The following is a 22278-nucleotide window of genomic DNA, read 5'->3' as shown; positions in this document are numbered from 1 at the left end:
ACAAGAGCCCAAGGCCAGACAGCTTCCCAAGGGAATTCTACCAAACCTGTAAAGAAGAATTAATACCTGTTCCCCTGAAACTGTTCCAAGAAATAGAAATGGAGGGGAAAATTCCAAACTCATTTTATGCCAGCATTACTTTGATCCCCAAACCAAAGACCCCATCAAAAAGGAGAATTACAGACCAATATCCTTGATGAACACAGATGCAAAAATTCTCACCAAAATACTAGCCAGTAGGATCCAACAGTACATTAAAAGGATTATTCATCACGACCAAGTGGGATTTATCCCTGGGCTGTAAGTTTGGTTCAACATCCGCAAATCAATCAGTGTGATACAATACATTAATAAAAGAAAGAACAAGAACCATATGATACTCTCAGTAGATGCTGAAAAAGCATTTGACAAAGTACAGCATCCTTTCTTTTTTTTTTTTTTTTTTTTTTTTTTATTTCAATAAACATATAATGTATTTTTATCCCCAGGGGTACAGGTCTGTGAATCGTCTGGTTTACACATTTCACAGCACTCATCATAGCACATACCCTCCCCAATGTCCATTTCCCCACCACCCTCTCCCATCCCCCTTCCCCCCCGCAACCCTCAGTCTGTTTCTTGAGATTGAGTCTTTTATGGTTTGTCTCCCTCCCAATCCCATCTTTTCATTTTTTCTTTTCCTACCTCCCCCCAAACCCCCCCACCTTGCATCTCCACTTCCTCATATCAAAGAGATCATATGATAGTTATATTTCTCCGATTGACTTATTTCGCTAAGCATGATACCCTCTAGTTCCATCCACGTCGTCGCAAATGGCAAGATTTCATGTCTTTTGATGGCTGCATAGTATTCCATTGTGTATATATACCACATCTTCTTTATCCATTCATCTGTTGATGGACATCTAGGCGCTTTCCACAGTTTGGCTATTGTGGACATTGCTGCTATAAACATTCGGGTGCACGTGCCCCTTCGGAGCACCACGTTTGTATCTTTAGGATATATACCCAGGAGTGCAATTGCTGGGTCGTAGGGTAGCTCTATTTTCAGTTTTTTGAGGAACCTCCACACTGTTTTCCAGAGTGGTTGCACCAGCTTGCATTCCCACCAACAGTGTAGGAGGGTTCCCCTCTCTCCGCATCCTCGCCAGCATCTGTCATTTCTTGACTTGTTAATTTTAGCCATTCTGACTGGTGTGAGGTGGTATCTCATTGTGGTTTTGATTTGTATTTCCCTGATGCCGAGTGATGTGGAGCATTTTTTCATGTGTCTGTTGGCCATCTGGATGTCTTCCTTGCAGAAATGTCTGTTCATGTCCTCTGCCCATTTCTTGACTGGATTATTTGTTCTTTGGGTATTGAGTTTGATAAGCTCTTTATAGATTTTGGATACGAGCCCTTTATCTGATATGTCGTTTGCAAATATCTTCTCCCATTCTGTCAGTTGTCTTTTGGTTTTGTTAACTGTTTCCTTTGCTGTGCAAAAGCTTTTGATCTTGATGAAATCCCAATAGTTCATTTTTGCCCTTGCTTCTGTTGCCTTTGGCGATGTTCCTAGGAAGAAGTTGCTGCGGTGGAGGTCAAAGAGGTTGCTGCCTGCATTGTCCTCAAGGATTTTGATAGATTCCTTTCGCACATTGAGGTCCTTCATCCACTTTGAGTCTATTTTCGTGTGTGGTGTAAGGAAATAGTCCAATTTCATTTTTCTGCATGTGGCTGTCCAATTTTCCCAGCACCATTTGTTGAAGAGGCTGTCTTTTTTCCATTGGATATTCTTTCCTGCTTTGTCGAAGATTAGTTGACCATAGAGTTGAGGGTCTATTTCCGGGCTCTCTATTCTGTTCCATTGGTCTATATGTCTGTTTTTGTGCCAGTACCATACTGTCTTGATGATGACAGCTTTGTAATAGAGCTTGAAGTCTGGAATTGTGATACCACCGACTTTGGCTTTCTTTTTCAATATTCCTTTGGCTATTCGAGGTCTTTTCTGGTTCCATATAAATTTTAGGATTATTTGTTCTATTTCTTTAAAAAAAATGGATGGGATTTTGATAGGGATTGCATTAAATGTGTAGATTGCTTTAGGTAAAATAGACATTTTCACAATATTTGTTCTTCCAATCCATGAGCATGGAATATTTTTCCATTTCTTTGTGTCTTCCTCAATTTCTTTCATGAGTACTTTATAGTTTTCTGAGTATAGATTCTTTACCTCTTTGGTTAGATTTATTCCTAGGTATCTTATGGTTTTGGGTACGATTGTAAATGGGACTGACTCCTCAATTTCTCTTTCTTCTGTCTTGTTGTTAGTGTAAAGAAATGCGACTGATTTCTGTGCATTGACTTTATATCCTGACACTTTACTGAATTCCTGTATAAGTTCTAGCAGTTTTGGAGTGGAGCCTTTTGGGTTTTCCACATATAGTATCATATCATCTGCAAAGAGTGATAGTTTGACTTCTTCTTTGCCGATTTGGATGCCTTTAATTTCTTTTTGTTGTCTGATTGCTGAGGCTAGGACTTCTAGTACTATATTGAACAGCAGTGGTGATAACGGACATCCTTGCCGTGTTCCTGACCTTAGCGGAAAAGCTTTCAGTTTTTCTCCATTGAGAATGATATTTGCGGTGGGTTTTTCATAGATGGCTTTGATAATGTTGAGGTATGTGCCTTCTATCCCTACACTTTGAAGAGTTTTAATCAGGAAGGGATGCTGCACTTTGTCAAACGCTTTTTCAGCATCTATTGAGAGTATCATATGGTTCTTACTCTTTCTTTTATTAATGTATTGTATCACATTGATGGATTTGCGGATGTTGAACCAACCTTGCAGCCCTGGAATAAATCCCACTTGGTCGTGGTGAATAATCCTTTTAATGTACTGTTGGATCCTATTGGCCAGTATTTTGGTGAGAATTTTCGCATCTGTGTTCATCAAGGATATTGGTCTGTAATTCTCTTTTTTGGTGGGATCCTTGTCTGGTTTTGGGATCAAGGTGATGCTGGCCTCATAGAATGAGTTTGGAAGTTTTCCTTCCATTTCTATTTTTTGGAACAGTTTCAGGAGAATAGGAATTAATTCTTCTTTAAATGTTTGGTAGAATTCCCCTGGGAAGCCGTCTGGTCCTGGACTTTTGTTTGTTTGGAGATTTTTGATGACTGTTTCAATCTCCTTACTGGTTATGGGTCTGTTCAGGTTATCTATTTCTTCCTGGTTCAGTTGTGGTAGTTTATACATCTCTAGAAATGTATCCATTTCTTCCAGGTTGTCAAATTTGTTGCCATAGAGTTGCTCGTAGTATGTTCTTATAATTGTTTGTATTTCTTTGGTGTTGGTTGTGATCTCTCCTCTTTCATTCATGATTTTATTTATTTGGGTCCTTTCTCTTTTCTTTTTGATAAGTCTGGCCAGGGGCTTATCAATCTTATTAATTCTTTCAAAGAACCAGCTCCTAGTTTTGTTGATTTGTTCTATTGTTTTTTTAGTTTCTATTTCATTGATTTCTGCTCTGATCTTTATGATTTCTCTTCTCCTGCTGGGTTTAGGCTTTCTTTGTTGTTCTCTCTCCAGCTCCTTTAGGTGTAGGGTTAGGTTGTGTATTTGAGACCTTTCTTGTTTCTTGAGAAAGGCTTGCACTGCTATATATTTTCCTCTCAGGACTGCCTTTGTTGTGTCCCACAGATTTTGAACTGTTGTGTTTTGATTATCATTTGTTTCCATGAATTTTTTCAATTCTTCTTTAATTTCCTGGTTGACCCATTCATTTTTTAGAAGGATGCTGTTTAGTCTCCATGTATTTGCGTTCTTTCCAAATTTCCTCTTGTGATTGAGTTCGAGCTTCAGAGCATTGTGGTCTGAAAATATGCAGGGAATGATCTCGATCTTTTGGTACCGATTGAGACCTGATTTATGACCCAGGATGTGGTCTATTCTGGAGAATGTTCCATGTGCACTAGAGAAGAATGTATATTCTGTTGCTTTGGGATGGAATGTTCTGAATAGATCTGTGATGTCCATCTGGTCCAGTGTGTCATTTAAGGCCTTTATTTCCTTATTGATCTTTTGCTTAGATGATCTGTCCATTTCAGTGAGGGGAGTGTTAAAGTCCCCTGCTATTATTGTATTACTGTCGATGTATTTCTTTGATTTTGTTATTAATTGGCTTATATAGTTGGCTGCTCCCATGTTAGGGGCATAGATATTTAAGATTGTTAGATCTTCTCGTTGGACAGACCCTTTGAGTATGATATAGTGTCCTTCCTCATCTCTTATTATAGTCTTTGGCTTAAAATCTAATTGATCTGATATAAGGATTGCCACCCCAGCTTTCTTCTGATGTCCATTAGCATGGTACATTGTTTTCCACCCCCTCACTTTAAATCTGGAGGTGTCTTCGGGTCTAAAATGAGTTTCTTGTAGGCAGCATATTGATGGGTTTTGTTTTTTTATCCATTCTGATACCCTGTGTCTTTTGATTGGGGCATTTAGCCCATTAACATTCAGGGTAACTATTGAGAGATATGAATTTAGTGCCATTGTATTGCCTGTAAGATGATTGTTACTGTATATTGTTTCTGTTTCTTTCTGATCTACTACTTTTAGGGTCTCTCTTTGCTTAGAGGACCCCTTTCAATATTTCCTGTAGAGCTGGTTTGGTGTTTGCAAATTCTTTCAGCTTTTGTTTGTCCTGGAAGCTCTTTATCTCTCCTTCTATTTTCAATGATAGCCTAGCCGGATATAGTATTCTTGGCTGCATGTTTTTCTCGTTTAGTGCTCTGAATATATCATGCCAGTTCTTTCTGGCCTGCCAGGTCTCTGTGGATAGGTCCGCTGCCAATCTAATGTTTTTACCCTTGTATGTTACAGACTTCTTTTCCCGGGCTGCTTTCAGGATTTTCTCTTTGTCGCTAAGACTTGTAAATTTTACTATCAGGTGACGAGGTGTGGACCTATTTTTATTGATTTTGAGGGGCGTTCTTAGCATCTCCTGGATTTTGATGTTTGTTCCCTTTGCCATATTAGGGAAATTCTCTCCAATAATTGTCTCCAATATACCTTCTGCTCCCCTCTCTCTTTCTTCTTCTTCTGGAATCCCAATTATTCTAATGTTGTGTCGTCTTATGGTGTCACTTATCTCTCGAATCCTCTCCTCGTGTTCCAGTAGTTGTTTGTCTCTCTTTTGCTCAGCTTCTTTATTCTCTGTCATTTGGTCTTCTATGTCACTAATTCTTTCTTCTGCCTCATTTATCCGAGCAGTGAGAGCTTCCATTTTTGATTGCACCTCATGAATAGCCTTTTTGATTTCAACTTGGTTAGATTTTAGTTCTTTTATTTCTCCAGAAAGGGCTTTTATCTCTCCGGAGAGGGTTTCTCTAATATCTTCTATGCCTTTTTCGAGCCCGGCTAGAACCTTGAGAATTGTCATTCTGAACTCTAGATCTGTCATGCTACCTATGTCTGTATTGATTAGGTCTCCAGCCTTCGGTACGGCCTCTTGTTCTTTTTTTTGAGGTGAGTTTTTCCGCCTTGTCATTTTGTCCAGGTAGGATTTGCTTTCTCCTGCTGTGGAATTCCGCTGTTCTTGGTGACTGAAGTTGGTTTTGGATGGTTTCTTGTTGATCTTCTGGGGGAGGGGCCTGTTGTAGTGATTCTCAAGTGTCTTTGCCGCAGGCGGAATTGCACCGCCCTTGCCAGGGGCCGGGCTAAGTAATCCACTCGGGTTCGCTTTCGGGAGCTTTTGTTCCCTGAGCGCTTTCCGTAGAGTTCCGGAGGACGGGAATGAAGATGGCGGCCTCCCAATCTCTCGGCCCAGAGGAACCGAGAGCTTGGGGTTCCGCTCCTCACTGCGCTCTCAGAGCAAAGCGCCCAATAGCCCCGCCTCCCTGGCTTGCGGTCGCGCCTCGAGGAAAGCAGTCAATTGTTGGAGCTGGAGAAAAGCGCCGGGTCGCTTTTGTCTCCGTGGCCTCCGGCCGCGCTCCGAGCCCACCCAGCCTGCGACCGGCACAAGGTAACCCCGGGCTTAGAGCTCACTCCTCGGCTTTGTCGCTATAGCCGGCTTCCCCGCTCTAATACCTGCGAGCTCTGCGGCACTCAGACACCCCCAGTCCTTCTGTGACCCCGCGGGTCCTGGGGTTATGCTGACCCCGCCTGGGTTTCCCCCCAGTTTAGCCTCTGGAGCGATGTCTCCCAGTGGAGCCGACTTTTAAAAGTCCCGGTTTTGTGCTCCGTCGCTCCACCGCTTGCCGGGTGCCAGCCCCTCCCCCCGGGGTCTATCTTCCCGTCGCTTTGGATTCACTTCTCCGCAGGTCCTACCTTTCAGAAAGTGATCGATTTTCTGTTTCTGGGATTGTTGCTCTTCTTCTCTTCGATTTCCCGTTGGATTTATAGGTGTTCACAATGGTTAGATAAGCTATCTAGCTGATCTCCTGCTACCCGATGTCGTCTCAGCCTGCTACTTCTCCGCCATCTTGACTCCTCCCCTACAGCATCCTTTCTTGATCAAAACTCTTCAAAGTGTAGGGATAGAGGGTACATGCCTCAATATCCTCAAAGCCATGTATGAAACACCCACAGTGAATATCATTCTCAGTGGGGAAAAACTGAGAGCTTTTCTGCTAAGATCGGGAACATGGCAGGGATGTCCACTATCACCACTGCTATTCAACATAGTACTAGAAGTCCTAGCCTCAGCAATCAGACAACAAAAAGAAATAAAAGGCATCTGAATCGGCAAAGAAGAAGTCAAACTCTCACTCTTTGCAGATGATATGATACCTTATGTGGAAAACCCAAAACACTCCACTCCAAAACTGCTAGAACTCCTATAGGAATTCAGTAAAGTGTCAGGATTAAAATCAATGCACAGAAATCAGTTGCATTTCTATATACCAACAGCAAGACAGAAGACAGAGAAATTAAGGAGTCTATCCCATTTACAATTGCACCCCAAACCATAAGATACCTAGGAATAAACCTAACCAAAGAGACAAAGAATCTGTACTCAGAAAACTATAAAGTACTCATGAAAGAATTTGAGGAAGATGCAAAGAAATGGAAAAACACTCCATGCTCATGGATTGGGAAAATAAATATTGTGAAAATGTCTAAGCTACCCATAGCAATCTTCACATTTAATGCAATCCCTATCAAAATACCATTAATTTTTTTCAAAGAAATGGAACAAATAATCCTGAAATTTATATGGAACCAGAAGAGACCCTGAATAGCGAGGAATGTTGAAAAAGAAAGCCAAAATTGGTGGAATCACAATTCCAGACTTCAAGCTCTATTGCAAAGCTGTCATCATCAAGACAGTATGGTACTGGCACAAAAACAGACACATAGATCAATGGAACAGAATGGAGAGCCCAGAAATAGACCCTCAACTGTATGGTTAACTAATCTTTGACAAAGCAGGAGAGAATGTCCAATGGAAAAAAGACAGTCTTTTCAACAAATGTTGTTGGAAAAATTGGACAGCCACATGCAGAAAAATGAAACTGGACCATTTCCTTACACCGCACACAAAAATATACTCAAAATTGATGAAAAACCTCAATGTGAGATAGGAATCCATCAAAATCCTTGAGAACACAGGCAGCAACCTCTTCGACCTCAGCCACAGCAACTTCTTCCTAGAAACATTGCTAGGGGCAAGGGAAGCAAGGGCAAAAATGAACTATTGGGACTTCATCAAGAACAAAAGCTTTTGCACAGCAAAGGAAACAGTTAAAAAACTAAAAAACAGCTGACAGAGTGGGAGAGATACTTGCAAATGGCATATCAGATAAAGGGCTAGTATCCAAAATCTATAAAGAACTTATCAAACTCACACCCAAAGAACAAAGAATCCAATCAAGAAGTGGGCAGAGGACATGAACAGACATTTCTGCAAAGAAGACATCTGGATGGCCAACAGACACATGAAAAAGTGCTCCACATCACTTGGTATCAGGGAAATACAAATCAAAACCACAATGAGATACCACCTCACACCAGTCAGAATGGCTAAAATTAACAAATCAGGAAACAACAGAAGTTGGTGAGGATGCAGAGAAAGGGGAACCCTCCTACACTGTTGGTGGGAATGCAAGCTGGTGAGCCACTCTGGCAAACAGCATGGAGGTTCCTCAAAAAGTTGAAAATAGAGCTACCCTATGACCCAGCAATCGCACTACTGGGTATCTACCCTAAAGATAAAAATGTAGTGATCCGAAGGGGCGCATGCACCCGAATGTTTGTGGTAGCAACATCCACAATAGCCAAACTATGGAAAGAACCTAGATGTCCATCAACAGATGAATGGATAAAGAAGATGTGGTATATATATACAATGGGATACTATGCAGCCATCAAAAGAAATGAAATTTTGCCATTTGGAAGGACATGGTTGGAACTAGTGGGTATTATGCTGAGCGAAATAAGTCAATCAGAGAAGGACAATTATCATTTGAAGTCCCTGATATGAGGAACTTGAGAGGCAGGTTGGGGGTTTGGGGGGTAGGGAAGGAAAAAATGAAACAAGTTTGGATCAGGAGGGAGACAAACCGTAAGGAATTCTTAATCTCACAAAACAAACTGAGGGTTGCTGTGGGGAGGGAGTGTATGGAGAGGGTGGTTGGGTTGTGGACATTGGGGATGGTACGTGATATGGTGAGTGCTATAAATTGTGTAAGCCTGACAGTTCACAGACCTATACCCCTGGGTCAAATAATACATTATATGTTAATAAAAATAATTAATAAAAAAAGTTTCAGCCCCTCAAAATAAATAAATAAATGAGTTCTTTTCAGCCACAGCATATTTTGAACACCAAATATTTCTCATCCTGTTCTGTGGACGTAGATTTAAGTATTTGAGGATAGAAATACTAATATACTATGGTATTCTATGCTTTTATACCTCTTCTTTTTATTTGGAAATAATTATGTGGTTGAAAAAGAGGCAAGTCACTATGATTGCAAGGCATTTTGCAAATATTCTGATTAAAATGAGGTGACGAGGACGGGAGGTGAAGAATCATGGGCCAGTATGAAACCAACTAGATGTCTCTGCACACAGAGTCAGTGATTTCAGCCTTCTCTAATAAATTATGTTTGGGTAGAACTGGAAATATTGGTGGGAAAAGTTTAATGCTTTAACATGTTGAAGGACCTTCATATATGGTATCACATTTAAATTTTATAACAACCACATAAGAAAGTCAGAGTAAGAGTGTATATTCCTGTTTTATAAAGAAAAATGTGTAGTGAGAGTGGCTGTGTTACGATGTCCTGACCTGTTGACATTTTCCCATGGAGTTTTCCTGTTCATCAGTAATATGTATCACTGGGGTGCCAGGGTGGCACAGTCGGTTAAGCATCTGACTTCGGCTCAGGTTGTCATCCCGCGTTCCTGGGATCGAGCCCCGCGTCAGGCTCCCTGCTTAGCAGGGAGTCTGCTTCTCCCTCTCCCTCTGTCCCTGCCGTTCCCCCTCCTCTGTTCGTGCTCTCTGTTGCTCTTTCTCTCAAATAAATAAGATCTTAAAAAAAAAATATGTATCTGTCATGCTATTGAATATTTTATGGCACCTGTTCACATGTTTACGTACAGTGGGTGTACCTTCATTTATGATTTCCTGTGGTGTTTGCTTTTTTTCCAGGCGAAGGGTGGAGGTTATGAGAGCGAAGATGCCTATCAAAATGCAGAACTAGTTTTTCTGGATATCCACAATATTCATGTTATGAGAGAATCTTTACGAAAACTTAAGGAGATTGTGTACCCTAACATTGAGGAGACTCACTGGCTGTCTAACTTGGAATCTACTCACTGGCTTGAACATATTAAGGTTCAGTATTTGTTATTATTCCCTTATATTATTACAGAGTATCAGACAAGGGGTTTCTCTGCCCCTCTATTTCCATACTCTTCTTACAATTGAACTGTAAGATGAAGGTATCTTTCTATATGATGAGAAATGGATAACTGCTTTGAAAATGTGAGTACTTCTAAGGTGTGTTGCTTGAATGAATTAGTTTCCTGTACTGCGCCTTTGGTTCTCTCGTGGTTTTCTCTCCCCCTCCCTGCCCCGCTCTGTCTGAATTCTTCTCGTCCTTCAGACCCCAGTTCTGGCTTCTTCTCTTCCGTTTTCTCTGCACTGTCACTTTGCTTTCTCTTTCCAGCTCATCAGGTACGACCTTGCACTTCATTTAATGGTCTTGTGTCAGTCAGTGTATATTCCTAATTCGTGGAAACCTGGGGCTGGATAATTTGTTAATGTTTTTGGACCCCTCAGGAGCTAGGGCAGCACCATGTGTGTGAGGGAGGCGCAGTGGTTGAATGGGGGTATGAGGCTAAATGATGTGGAGTCTACCCCGTGAACGCTAGTGTGCCCAGCCTGTCACTGTCATGTTTGGAGCAGCAGGTGTGATTGCACTTTGTACAGTTACATACTTTTCTCAGACGTGGTCTGAATCTCAGTAACACAGCGTCCCAGGATGGAGACTCTAGCCCTACACACGTTCATACTGCGAAATAAAGGGTAAGGAGCAGACACGTGCTCACACTAGAATCTCTCAAATTTGGACAGAACTGAAGAGAAGGCCAATTTGATCTAACTGAGAATTAGAGATCAATTTTATTCTTTCTCTTCTAGACACTTAGAAGCTTGAATGTGGCAGAGTGCACACTCTCCTCAGGCAGGGAGCATGTTCCCGGGGGCCCATCTGTTGCAGCGCGGGAAGTGTAAATAGAAAACAGGGACACTTGATTTGAAGCGAACATAAATTGCAGTGTCGGCATCTGTAAATGGCAGGGCGTTCCCCCTGCGCATATAACAGCCTCTCCAGAAAGCTCCCTCTGACAACGAACAGGTCCCCTTAGCGGCAGAGGAGATCCGGCTGTGCCTGGCCTGCCTTCTCCACCTCCTCACCTTCTTCAGAGCTCTGCTCAAATACCACCTTCTCAGAAAGGTCTTTCCCCACCACACCTTACAAATAACAGCTCCACTGGCAGGGTGCTCTCACTTCCTGCCCTCCCGCACAGTCTGTATTTTCTTATTTACATGCAGCTGGCTGGCCTCACCTGAGTAGCATGTACTAGCCCTTTTTCTGTTCGGTTCACTGCTCTGTCTCTAGCACCTGGAGCAGAACCTGCCACATGGAAAGGGGCTCCAAAATGTTTATTTTATAAGGGAAGGAAGGAGGGAGGGAAGGTGGGATGGTGACCATGGTCTTAACTTTCCGGCTGTTTTAATACTTTGGGTCAGTGATTCATAAGTCTCAAAATCCACTGAATTACAAGCGGAGACATTTATAAAGTAGTAAGCTAGGACTACTGAAGATGGGACCCAGACACTTAAAAAATTGCTCACAGGTGACTCTGATGCATAGTCAAGATTGACATTGCTTCGGAGTACCCCATTTCCAGAATATGCCTATAGTTACAATCAAAAGGAGGTCGTCATGAGATTGTCCAACCCTAGTGAATCTACTTTCTTTCATTCTGATCCATGTTTGTGGACCCACACTGTTCTCTGAGTATGGATCGTCTAGCCATTGCAGAGAAGAAGAGAACTGTATTATTCATTTTAAAGAATATTGTGCTTTTGTGCTGCTTATTTGGCTGTATCTAATTCTGTCTAGTTTTAACTCAAGTTCAGCTTCAGAAAAAATTATTTTGCAGTGTCTGCATATTTTTAAAAAAATCTGAAATTATTTTAAATACCAGTTAAGTTGACACAGTAATATATTGATCTGATGAGAATTTTTCATTCATATTAATACAGAAAAGTAGCTTCAAGTTTTATACTGGGCTTGCTGTAAGCTATGTGACATATATAAAAATAGTAAAATAAATGCTCTAGAAGCTATAGGTAAAAGATCCAATTTTAGTGCTTTCCTCTTTATTGTTTTGGTAGGTAGGGATTGTGTAAGTAATGTGTATGACTTCACTTGGCATATTTTTTTATTTAAATAGATGATGTTGGAATATTTGAAGATTCTTAGAAACAGATCTCTTTAAAACCGAATCCTTTTCTCTCACTCATACTTTTGATTTGTACAGAACCAAAATGTACCCTTCATTTGGCTCTTTCATTGTGCGGATTAATAGGAGCCTGCATTTATGAGGTTTTTCTTGTGATAAAGGCAAAATCTTCTGCCACTTACAAGAATTCTGTTTAGGAAGGGGCTTTTTTCTCCATGTGTTATTGAGACAGTTGTCCGTAATAAAACTGAATTTGTTACTTTTGAAGAAGGAAGCACTTAATTTTTTAAAAATTTCACTGAAAACTCTATTTTGCAGCTCATTCTCGCGGGGGCTCTTCGGATCGCTGACAAAGTCGAGTCCGGGAAGACGTCTGTGGTGGTGCACTGCAGCGACGGCTGGGACCGCACGGCCCAGCTGACGTCCCTGGCCATGCTCATGCTGGATGGCTACTATCGAAGCATCCGAGGCTTTGAGGTCCTTGTGGAGAAAGAGTGGCTGAGCTTTGGACATCGATTTCAGCTTGTGAGTATAGAACCTTGACTTGCAGCGTCACATGCATCCTACATGAGGCGTGTGAAAACAAGGCCTTTTATTCACTAGATACTCACTGAAAACCACTCCTTCATACTAAAGGGGTAAACTTCTAGAGAGAATGTTCTTGTTAGTTGTAGAAAGCGTTAGGATAGCCTCTTATGGGTGTGCAGTCTGACCAGGGCTGTCGGGACATGTGTCTGGCTCGGTCTCTTCTGTGATCTCTGCTGGGGGAGACATTAGATACCATTCCTTTATCTGTGCGCGTATCTCTGCCTTCAAATGCAGATTAGCAGGCATGGTTGCAGAATTACAGGCCACTTCTGATCTCGTGCAAAAGGAGCCAAGGATGGCTTAATTATTATTCTTAATTTAAGAACACTTCCAAGTAGCAGTGCTCACACAGGAACAGGGTTTTTAAAAAAAAAAATCAGGCTATCAGAGAAAAAAACGAAAAATTTCCCTGAGTGGGAAATAAAACAGCTTTTTCATTATCCTCCTAAAGCACTAACACTGTCATGAGTATACATATGGAGAGTGCTGCAGTTGGTTTTATGGGAATGACACATTTTCCTGCCCTCTCTTTGCCTCAGAATTTATTTTGATGTTGTCGTTCATCTCAAATCTGAGTTGACAGGACCTCAGTGTCCAGGCATTCAGTGTTGAATGTCTTCTGTGGTATCCCCATGAAATGATTGTATAGTTTCTGCATTAACACCTCCAGAAATCAGCAGCCAGGCTTTTCCTCAGGCTATCCAGTCTCACTTCAGAAAGTCTACCCTCTAGAAAGTTCTTTCTCATAGTGAACCAAAATTTACTTCCCATTTCCCCTTTGAAGACAAGAACAGATATGACTACTTAGCCAAATGAGATAGCCCTTCAAATATTCAGAAGTAGGTGTGTACCCATGTCATGCGTAACTTCAGTTCTTCTGGCTAAACATTAATTTTCTTCATTGTTTTCCCATCTCAATCCCCTCTTCACCCCACTTGTCCTCTGGACTTTGGTCATGTCTTTCACCAAGTGTGGTACCCAGAACTAATCATCGTTCCTAAAATAGAGGAATGGGTTTATTATGTCCCTTTCAAAGGTCATTCAGCTTTCAGTTTTGCTTTTTTGCTACATCATAATTTGGAATCATGCACCTTTTAATTAAATAAACATTCATGTGGTTTTTAGCTGTGTTTCTGCTAAACACTAAATTTGCAATCAGAAAACTTGAGAACAGTAAGTGTGTAGGCCTTGTTTTTCATGTATTATTCATCTGTGTTAGTTGTAATCACAGATTTTAAAGAGTGAGGAGTAGGAATATTTTCCCCAAAAGGAGGAACAGGGTGAGCAAAAGTCTAGATGACATTGAGCTTGGCAAGAGTAGAGTTGAGGGAAGGGTGGGGTTAGAGAATCATGGAGGGGGAGAGTTAGATTGTCAGAGACGTTGGAGCCACTGAGAGTGTGCGTGGCTCCTGGCAGCACATTCCTAGAGTAGCTGAAAGACTTTCTGAAAGATATTTACCCAGATGCTGTCTGGAATGTTAACCTGTACTATTCTGTAGTTACCAGGCCGCACCAGCAGTGTTTACAAATACAGATGACCCTTGCACAACGCACAGTGTGGGGGAGAGGGGTGCAATCAAAACTCCACATGTAACTGTTGACTCCTCCCTGGAACCTAACTCCCTGTAGTCTGTGGTTGATGGAAGCCTTCCCAATAAGATGAATGATTAATACCTATTTTGTATGTTGTGTGTATGACATACTGTATTCTTATAATAAAGGAAGCTGACAAAAGGAAATGTTACTAAGAAAATCATAAGGAAGAGAAAACACTTCTACAGTTCTGTAAAAAAAAAAAAAATCCACATTTAAGTGAACTCACTTGGCCCATTTGTGCTGTTCAAGAGTTCAAGAGTTAACTTGAAAGAAGCAGACAAATTTAAAGGTAGTTTGCTTTTTTTTAACTTGAACTGTTGAATAAAACTGGGCTTTTGGAGGATCTTTTCAGATGACTCACATTTTTCAGTTCTAAAATATACTTATGATGAAAAAACACATTACAAAAACCCTCTTACTTCAAAGAATGAAGTTTTAGTCATCCAGAGCTGCACGTGTTTATATCAGTGTGATCAAAATAGTAAACATTTAAGACCATTGGAAATAGCTGTGGATTCCTAGATTGCTAACTCTGGTTCCCTACTCCATCCCCCTCCTCCCCCAGTTTATCTGAAAGCAGAATTTGACAGTTAAAGGACAGCTGGTCAAGAGGGTACATTCACCTGGTTAATGAAGGGCAGTGAGTCTCAAACTTTTCATTGTCAGGATCTCTTTCCATTCTTAACAATTATTGGTGACCCCAGAGAACTTCGTTTATATGGTTTATATCTACCAATGTGTGTCAATTTAGAAATTAAAATTTTTTTAAAATTTATTTATTTATTTATTTGACAGAGAGGGATCACAAGTAGGCAGAGAGACAGGCAGAGAGAGAGAGAGAGGGAGCCGAAGAAATTAAATTTTTAAAAATGTATAAATATTAATGAAATAATAATATGTCTTAGTCTTTTTGGGTTGCTGTTAACATCATACCACAAACTGGGTGGCTTGTAAAATTTCAATAGAAATTTATTTCTCGCGGTTTTGAAGGCTGGAAATCCAGGGTCAGGGTGTTAGCATAGTCAGGTTCTGTGGAAGGCTGTAGATTGTCAACCTCTCTCTGTGTCCTCATGTGGTGAAGAGAACCAAAGAGCTCTGTGGGGTCTTTATTTTTTTAAAGATTTTATTCATCTGTTTGACAGACAGAGATCACAAGTAGGCAGAGAAGCAGGCAGAGAGAGAGAGAGGAGGAAGCAGGCTCTCTGCTGACCAGAAAGCCCGATGCGGAACTCGATCTCAGGACCCCGAGACCATGACCTGAGTGGAAGACAGAGGCTTAACCCACTGAGCCACCCGGGCACCCTCTGTAGGGTCTTTTTTTTTTTTTTTTTTTTAAAGATTTTATTTATTTATTTGACAGACAGAGATCACAAGTAGGCAGAGAGGCAGGCAGAGAGGCAGGCAGAGAGAGAGGGGGAAGCAGGCTCCCTGCCGAGCAGAGAGCCCGACATGGGGCTTCGATCCCAAGACCCTGGGATCGTGACCTGAGCTGAAGGCAGAGGCTTTAACCCACTGAGTCACCCAGGTGCCCCTGTAGGGTCTTTTGATGAGAGCGCTAATCCCCTCTGCTGGGCTTCTGAAACCCTCATGACTAGCAGCTCCCAGATGATGACTCCTGCCATTACATCTGACATTAGGATTTCAATGTGAATTTTTTTTGGGGGGGACACAAACATTCAGGACATAGTACTACTGTATATTAGCCTAAAGAGCATTTTAAAGAAAACGAATTGTATTTTCTAAAACAACAACAATAAAAATGTTAGTGTGAAGGGTGGCATTGTTTTACATTTTTTGCAAATTCCTTTCACGTCTGGCTTATTAGAAGACAGCCAAATTTCACAACTACTTCTGCATTCATTTTATTGCAATGTGTGCTGTTGCTTGACGTAAATGAGGAAAATCTGACCATACACAGATATGCAGGTTGAAATCAGGAGTGTCTTGATAGCTTTTTTCAGGGAATTGTGGATATTCTTTCATACTGTGCCTAAATTTAACAAATGCTGATTTCATTGAGGTTACTTGTAATGTGGAATCCAAAACTAGATCAATGAGGTTTTCATTGTCCTTTCTATTAAATTCCATTGGTCTGTCTTGAGTTTTGAATAGAACTTTTACCCATGCGTGATTCTGTAACATCAGGTGTTGGTTATTTGAAAAATACTGGCTTACTGACTTACACAGCTCTTCCAGTATTAATGCATTTCCTTACAGACTATCATCTAATTTGTGAGCATCACCAGTGATTTTATCAGAAACGTCTATTATCAAGCTTATTGTGACAGGTAGTTTCCCAAAAATCTAATGTGCATTCAAAGCTTGAAAGCTTGAATTTTACCAGTTTTCCTTGAAATGACACATTTGCTTTGTACATTTAAAAAAAAAAGTCTGCAAGACTTTCAAGTCTTAATAACCATAGTTTATATATATATATCAGTTGTTCTTTCAAGTCAAAATGATCTTCCATGAAAACGTGGTGTTTTGTACCATCAGCTAAGGTTTGCAGCTGCAGAACATTATGTGTATTTCCCATTTTGTTACACAGGCTGTCCTTAAGGGGAGAGACTTAGCAGGATTAATTTTTACTGCTTCATCAAGGAAACTGGCTCTTTCCACCCTTTCATTTGACTGCGAGTGTGTGGCAAGGCAGGGTCTGACACGACTTGTGCAGCTGGATTCCAGTGCCTTGCTTGATTTCTCCGAAGGAACCCAGAGTTTTATCCTTCGTCACTTTTGCACTCTCAGCGTAAATGTTAGTGCATTGAAAAAGGCAAATAACGTTTTAGTATTATTTTGAAAATAGTTTTGACATCACAGACCCCTCTCCCTCCCCCACCCCTACCCCCCACTCCCACCCCCCGGCCCCTGGTAATCTGTGGACCAGACATTTAGAATCATTGTTTTGGAGTGTGGAGAGTCTGTTACAGTCATCTGGGGCAAAGGCCCTTAGAAGAGAAAAAAACTGAGGAAGGAGGTGAGTACATGCTTGGAAGGCAGATGTCAAGCATTCTTTAGAGGTTTTCAAGGGTTTGTGCCGATGTGATTCTTCTTGATAAAGACATATGAGGTAAGATATGACAGGACCCCCCTGCACACCCTGGCCACATTGTTAAAGGAGACGGGTGCTTCCTGAGGCTGTTGGACCGGTGTCTGTTAATATTTAGGGAATAGTAAATCTCTGGGACAAACAATCTGGGGTTCTGAGGTCTGACTGCTCCTGTCTTCCATTATCAACCTCTTAAGATCTGGGTTCCTCTTGTTAAAGTTGTAATTTCCTATTATAAGCATCTCATGTCAGTAAATAATATGGCAGTTTGTACATCAAAATGGTAACAGAGACTTCTGCTTGGTAAGGCTATGAGTGGTTTCTGTTTTCCTTGCTGTGCTCTTTTATTTAATTAATTTCTTAAAGATTTTGTTTATTTTTGAAAGAGAGAGAAAGAATGAGTGGGCGAGAGAGTGGGACAGAGGGAGAAGCAGGCTCCCCACTGAGCATGGACACTGATGCGGGGCTCGAGCCCAGGACCCTGGGATCATGACCTGAGCCGAAGGCAGAGGCTTTAACCCACTGAGCCACCCAGGTGCCCCCCTATGCTCTTTTAAAAAGACTTTTGAACTTTAAAAACTACTGGAAGATATTACTTTAATTAGAAAATAAAATTATTTCCATGAAAAAGAAAAATTCCACAAAGCTCATACAGATTTTCACTCTTTTTGCTCCAGAGACTTGGCCATGGAGATAAGAACCATGCAGATGCAGACAGATCGCCTGTTTTCCTTCAGTTTATTGACTGTGTCTGGCAAATGACAAGACAGGTAACTTATCTGGGATAGTCATTCTTACATCTTTCTTTTAAGGCATTCAGAGTTGGAAGGTGTGGTCAGTTATTATCCTACATTGCAGGTAAAATGGAAATTCTTGGAAGATTTCTTGGTAATAGAACTATTACTTGTTACATTATGAACTAAGTTAAAGGACATTATTTGGAGATCATATTAAACACTTGACAATTTGATCCATTAGCATTTCAACCAGTGGCATTAATAATAACCTGAGAGGTTTCCTCCTTCGTTTTGGACAAGTAGTTAACTGTCATATATCTCCCCGGAAGGTTGTCTATACATTGCTAGAGAAGGTAGAGGTGAAGAAATGAGCAATAGGCTAGTTCACTGGAGCAAAATAAAGTCCTCTTTTAAGGAATGGAAAAATACGTTTACGTGGGAATTATGAGTAGGTAAATGTGTAATAGATTCAGTTCTTCTTGTTCTTGGGCATAGAGAGATTGTTTTTTAGACCTTCTATTAACTTTCTAACAAACTGGTTTGAAATATTAATGGTAATGGATGTAGTCATTTGGAAAGATATCGGGGGAGACTGAAAAACACCTGCTTTGCTATGGGATCACTGCACTAGTGAGGCGAGGGGTTGGTGTCTTAAACATATTGAACTCAAGAAAAATCATCTCAGAGCTTGGCTACAGGTCACTGCTATGTCAGCTAATTATTTGCCCAAGGGTTTATTAGACCTTAGACAACTAGGAGTCTGGTTTGTTTTTAGTGAGACCGCCACATGAATATAAAATAGGGCAGTTGCTGTCTCTGCTTTGCTTTAGGATTACATTTTAGCTTCAAGAAAACACTATTATTTCATTAAAAGAAAACGAAAGGTGATCTTCAGATGAAATACACCAATTATATAAGCATTTCCCCCAATGGCATATGAGTTTGGGTGGATTATTTTGAAAGCTGCTGGGTTAAATGCCGTGTTGTAGTCGATATGATGATGGAATGATGAGGCTGGAATTTAAAATATAACCTGCTGATGTGTATGACACTTAGAGTTTTGTTCTATAAAAGGCTCTTGGTGTGTTGGGAGAAGGGGAGAAACAACTGTAGAGTTTAATGGTGTTTACTACTTCTTGGACGAGGTTTGAATTTTTCCTTTGGAATTGCCCTTGAGTTTGTATGGCAGCTCTGCAAATCCTTGACAGTCCTTTTTTGGGTGTTTGACCAAAAACAGGAAGAGCCACTATTGACCATTACCATATTTGATTTTTAAATAATATTTGACTCTTGGCGAAAATTAAATATGCCCTCTGAAAAGGCTTGAAAAGTGGTTTGAAGCCATGACAGCGTTGATGGCTGAGCACTGCTCTCCCAGGGGAATTACCCTAAAGGGGCAGCATGTGCGAATATATTAGTTCTGGTATGTTTGTTAGAAACAAAATCCCATTTGCCAGCTGTTTGCATAGAAGAGTACGCGGTAAGTACTTGCCTCACTAACTTACTATACACTGTAGACCTAAAAGCAGCTTCACTCCAATTTTGAGCTTAAGTTACTGCATAGAAAATCAGTTTCATCTTACATTTCTCTGATGGAACTGAAAATACGTCATATAGTGATGTGTCTTTATCTTAGACATCCAGTTCTGTTTTCCTGTATGATATTCTGGAACATAGAACATGTTAGGCATGTTTATGGGCCATCACTGGTTTTGTAAATAATTGAACTTTTGTGCAGAGACTTAAGCAAGCACACTTGTGAAAGTGACATCGGTTATGTGGTGATTGGCCAGATTCTACCTGTCCCCCCACCCTTGGCCCCAGCCCCTCACTCCTGGGTCAGGAAGCAGTTGGTGAAGGGCCCTTCCAATTCTAAAGCCGTTAGGAGGAGAAAATATTCCTCCTCTGCTCTCGGAAGTTCCTGCTCCGCCGCCTCCGTTTGGGGTAAGGACCTGCCTGCGAGTGCAGCTCTCTTCTCTTCTCATGACTGAGCATGTGCTTTTGTTGAAAAGATGAGAAACTGATCACAGGCTTAGCTCCTTCAGATGGCTGTGTAATGAGTCAGAATGCATTCACGGTTGGCTGATAAGGCTGTTAAGAGTGTGTAACAGTACAGGGGATGGGATTTATTTTGTACATGAGTGACTGTGATTTGACCGGGTTTCTTACGGGTAATTGGCTTTTTGTTGACATGTGCTCCGAATCACCTGGTTCAGCTTCACAGCCACAGAAATGATCATTTAGGGCAGGCTAGTTAGCCTTCCTTGTTCGAGGAATTTGCTGTGTTACCTGCTTCTAAATTTAGGAAATGTGGAGACAAAGGTGGTTTCTTTCCTATCCCTTGTGCATGCAGTTCAGGCTGTTTTTTTGCACTACTAGGTTGGGATCATTCTAAGAAAGACTTAGAACCAATATTTATTCCCCAAATCTGTAGTCCGGATATTCGTGGACTTTCTTTTTCACAGTCCTGCAATTGGTACAATTTTCACGGAGACTATTCAAAAATTTTGAAGTATTAGCTGGATAAGGGTGGATTATACGAACTCTTTCCCTTCCTCGGATCTGTCCTCCATCCTTGATAAGTACACCTCCACCCCAGATTTGTTGTTTAGGTAATATTAAAATACCTGGTCAAGCTCTTGTCCTAGGTTAAAGAGGAAGTGCATTTTCTTTTTGTTAGAAAGAGGCTGCTGAACTGCTGATCCCAGGTTTGACTAGGCTGGCTTTTAAATGATCTGCACATCTGCCTTGGATCTTTATTTTTTGTGCATTGCTGACATTATCTGGAGACAGTGATATTTTTTGTGTAATCCCTGAAACCAAAACTATGTTGCTGAAAATTTAAAGAAAATCTTACTATGTTGTTTATGGTCATTTTTGGCAAAGAAAGGCCAAGAGTTGTCAGAATTGCCAAAGTCAAAATTCATCCCTCTCCAAGGTTAGGATTAACAGATACAGGGAGATACAGAAACACCAAGGTCACACCATTCGAACTCTTGCTGCACAAGGAAAGGATTTCTCTTGGGGAGAAATCTCAGAAAAGTGGTAGAGTGATTTTTGAACAGAGAACGAAGCAGATAATGGCTTAGAAATACATAGTTTTGAACATTGTTTAACCTTATTTTAAGAAGTATTACAAAGAACCTACCCATATATGGGGATGAATATGCTTGAAAAAATGTTAATAATTTTGTGTTTGTGATATTCAATTTTCAGTTTCCTACAGCATTTGAATTCAATGAATATTTTCTCATTACCATTTTGGACCATCTATATAGCTGTTTATTTGGAACATTCCTCTGTAACAGTGAACTTCAGAGAGGAAAAGAGGTAAAATGTGAGCCATGACCCTTCCCTCTTCTACTCCCAATATATGTGATGTTCCCTGCGACGGTGCATTCTCTGATAGATTTCAACCTAACAGTCCTCTTGGGTGATTTCTTTGGTCATGTTTTATTCCCATGTAGTGTAATACGATGGCTTCTTTCCATATATCTGAGCCTGATTGGTTTTCAAGTACCTCTGTTGCGAGGCTGAAGGTACCAGCTAGCTGTCAGGTGCAGGTGTGTTTACGGCTGAAAAGTAGTGTCTGCTAAAGAGAACTGAAGTCTGTGTGCTCTCAGGCGCACCAGTCCTTGCGGGATGGAAATCCTTCAGAGCAGGTGCAGAAACATCTAATTAGCAAGAAAAATACACATACGAATGAAGAGATCCCCAGATACATGGTGCATATGTATGAGCCATTTTAGGTGTTTTTTTTTTTTTTAAATTGCAAAATAATACCATAAAACCACCGAACTCTGAAGAGATACTGTGTAGAAAGAAATAACCCCATGTGTAATTCCACCATTATGACACTAATCTTCTCTGCTTCCCCAGAGAGATCACTGGTAAGTGGTTGGTATTTAGAAGACACCGTGTAAAGATGACATTTCAAGTTTTACTTCTGACCTTGAAATACATGTATCCTATGTATGAAATTCCAAATCCTCTTGATTGGGTGTTTCCCTCTGCATCAGTTTTCATTCCAAAAATGTGGTTGCCAACCGGTTTATTCATGCTCTTCTATAAAGCATCATGGCAGGGAGTGCTTGCTCTGGGGCCAGGCTGCCTGGGATGAAATCCCGGATCTATCCCTTGTCTTGTAACCTTGGGAAAATTCATTTCTGCTTTGGTAAATGGGGAAACATAGTACTATTGCGTGGTTCAATAAAATAAACTACAGAACACCATAGTAACTGCCATGTAACAGACTGTACATTCTTTGAAAGCAGGTATTAAAAAAATTTTTTTAAAGATTATATTTATTTGAGAGGAAGCACATGAGAGGTAGGGAGCAGCAG

The 22278-nt window shown here is 40.8% G+C and overlaps 1 protein-coding gene across 1 annotated transcript in view; it reads left to right on the top strand.

The window, feature by feature from the left end:
* The window catches only part of MTMR2 (myotubularin related protein 2), a 133093-nt gene that overhangs the window by 107111 nt on the left and 3704 nt on the right, over positions 1-22278 (top strand). The window contains exons 10-13 of the mRNA XM_080816167.1: positions 9642-9827; positions 12284-12490; positions 17876-17968; positions 21152-21265. Of these exons, the coding sequence (XP_080672293.1) occupies positions 9642-9827; positions 12284-12490; positions 17876-17968; positions 21152-21265 (600 nt within the window). The remainder of the gene's footprint in view (positions 1-9641; positions 9828-12283; positions 12491-17875; positions 17969-21151; positions 21266-22278) is intronic.

Source organism: Martes martes, assembly GCF_963455335.1.
Source record: "Martes martes genome assembly, chromosome: 10".
In the NCBI taxonomy this organism is placed as follows: Eukaryota; Metazoa; Chordata; class Mammalia; order Carnivora; family Mustelidae; genus Martes; species Martes martes.
The sequence above is the reverse complement of the archived record's forward strand: the minus strand, read 5'-3'. Positions and strand labels throughout refer to the sequence as shown.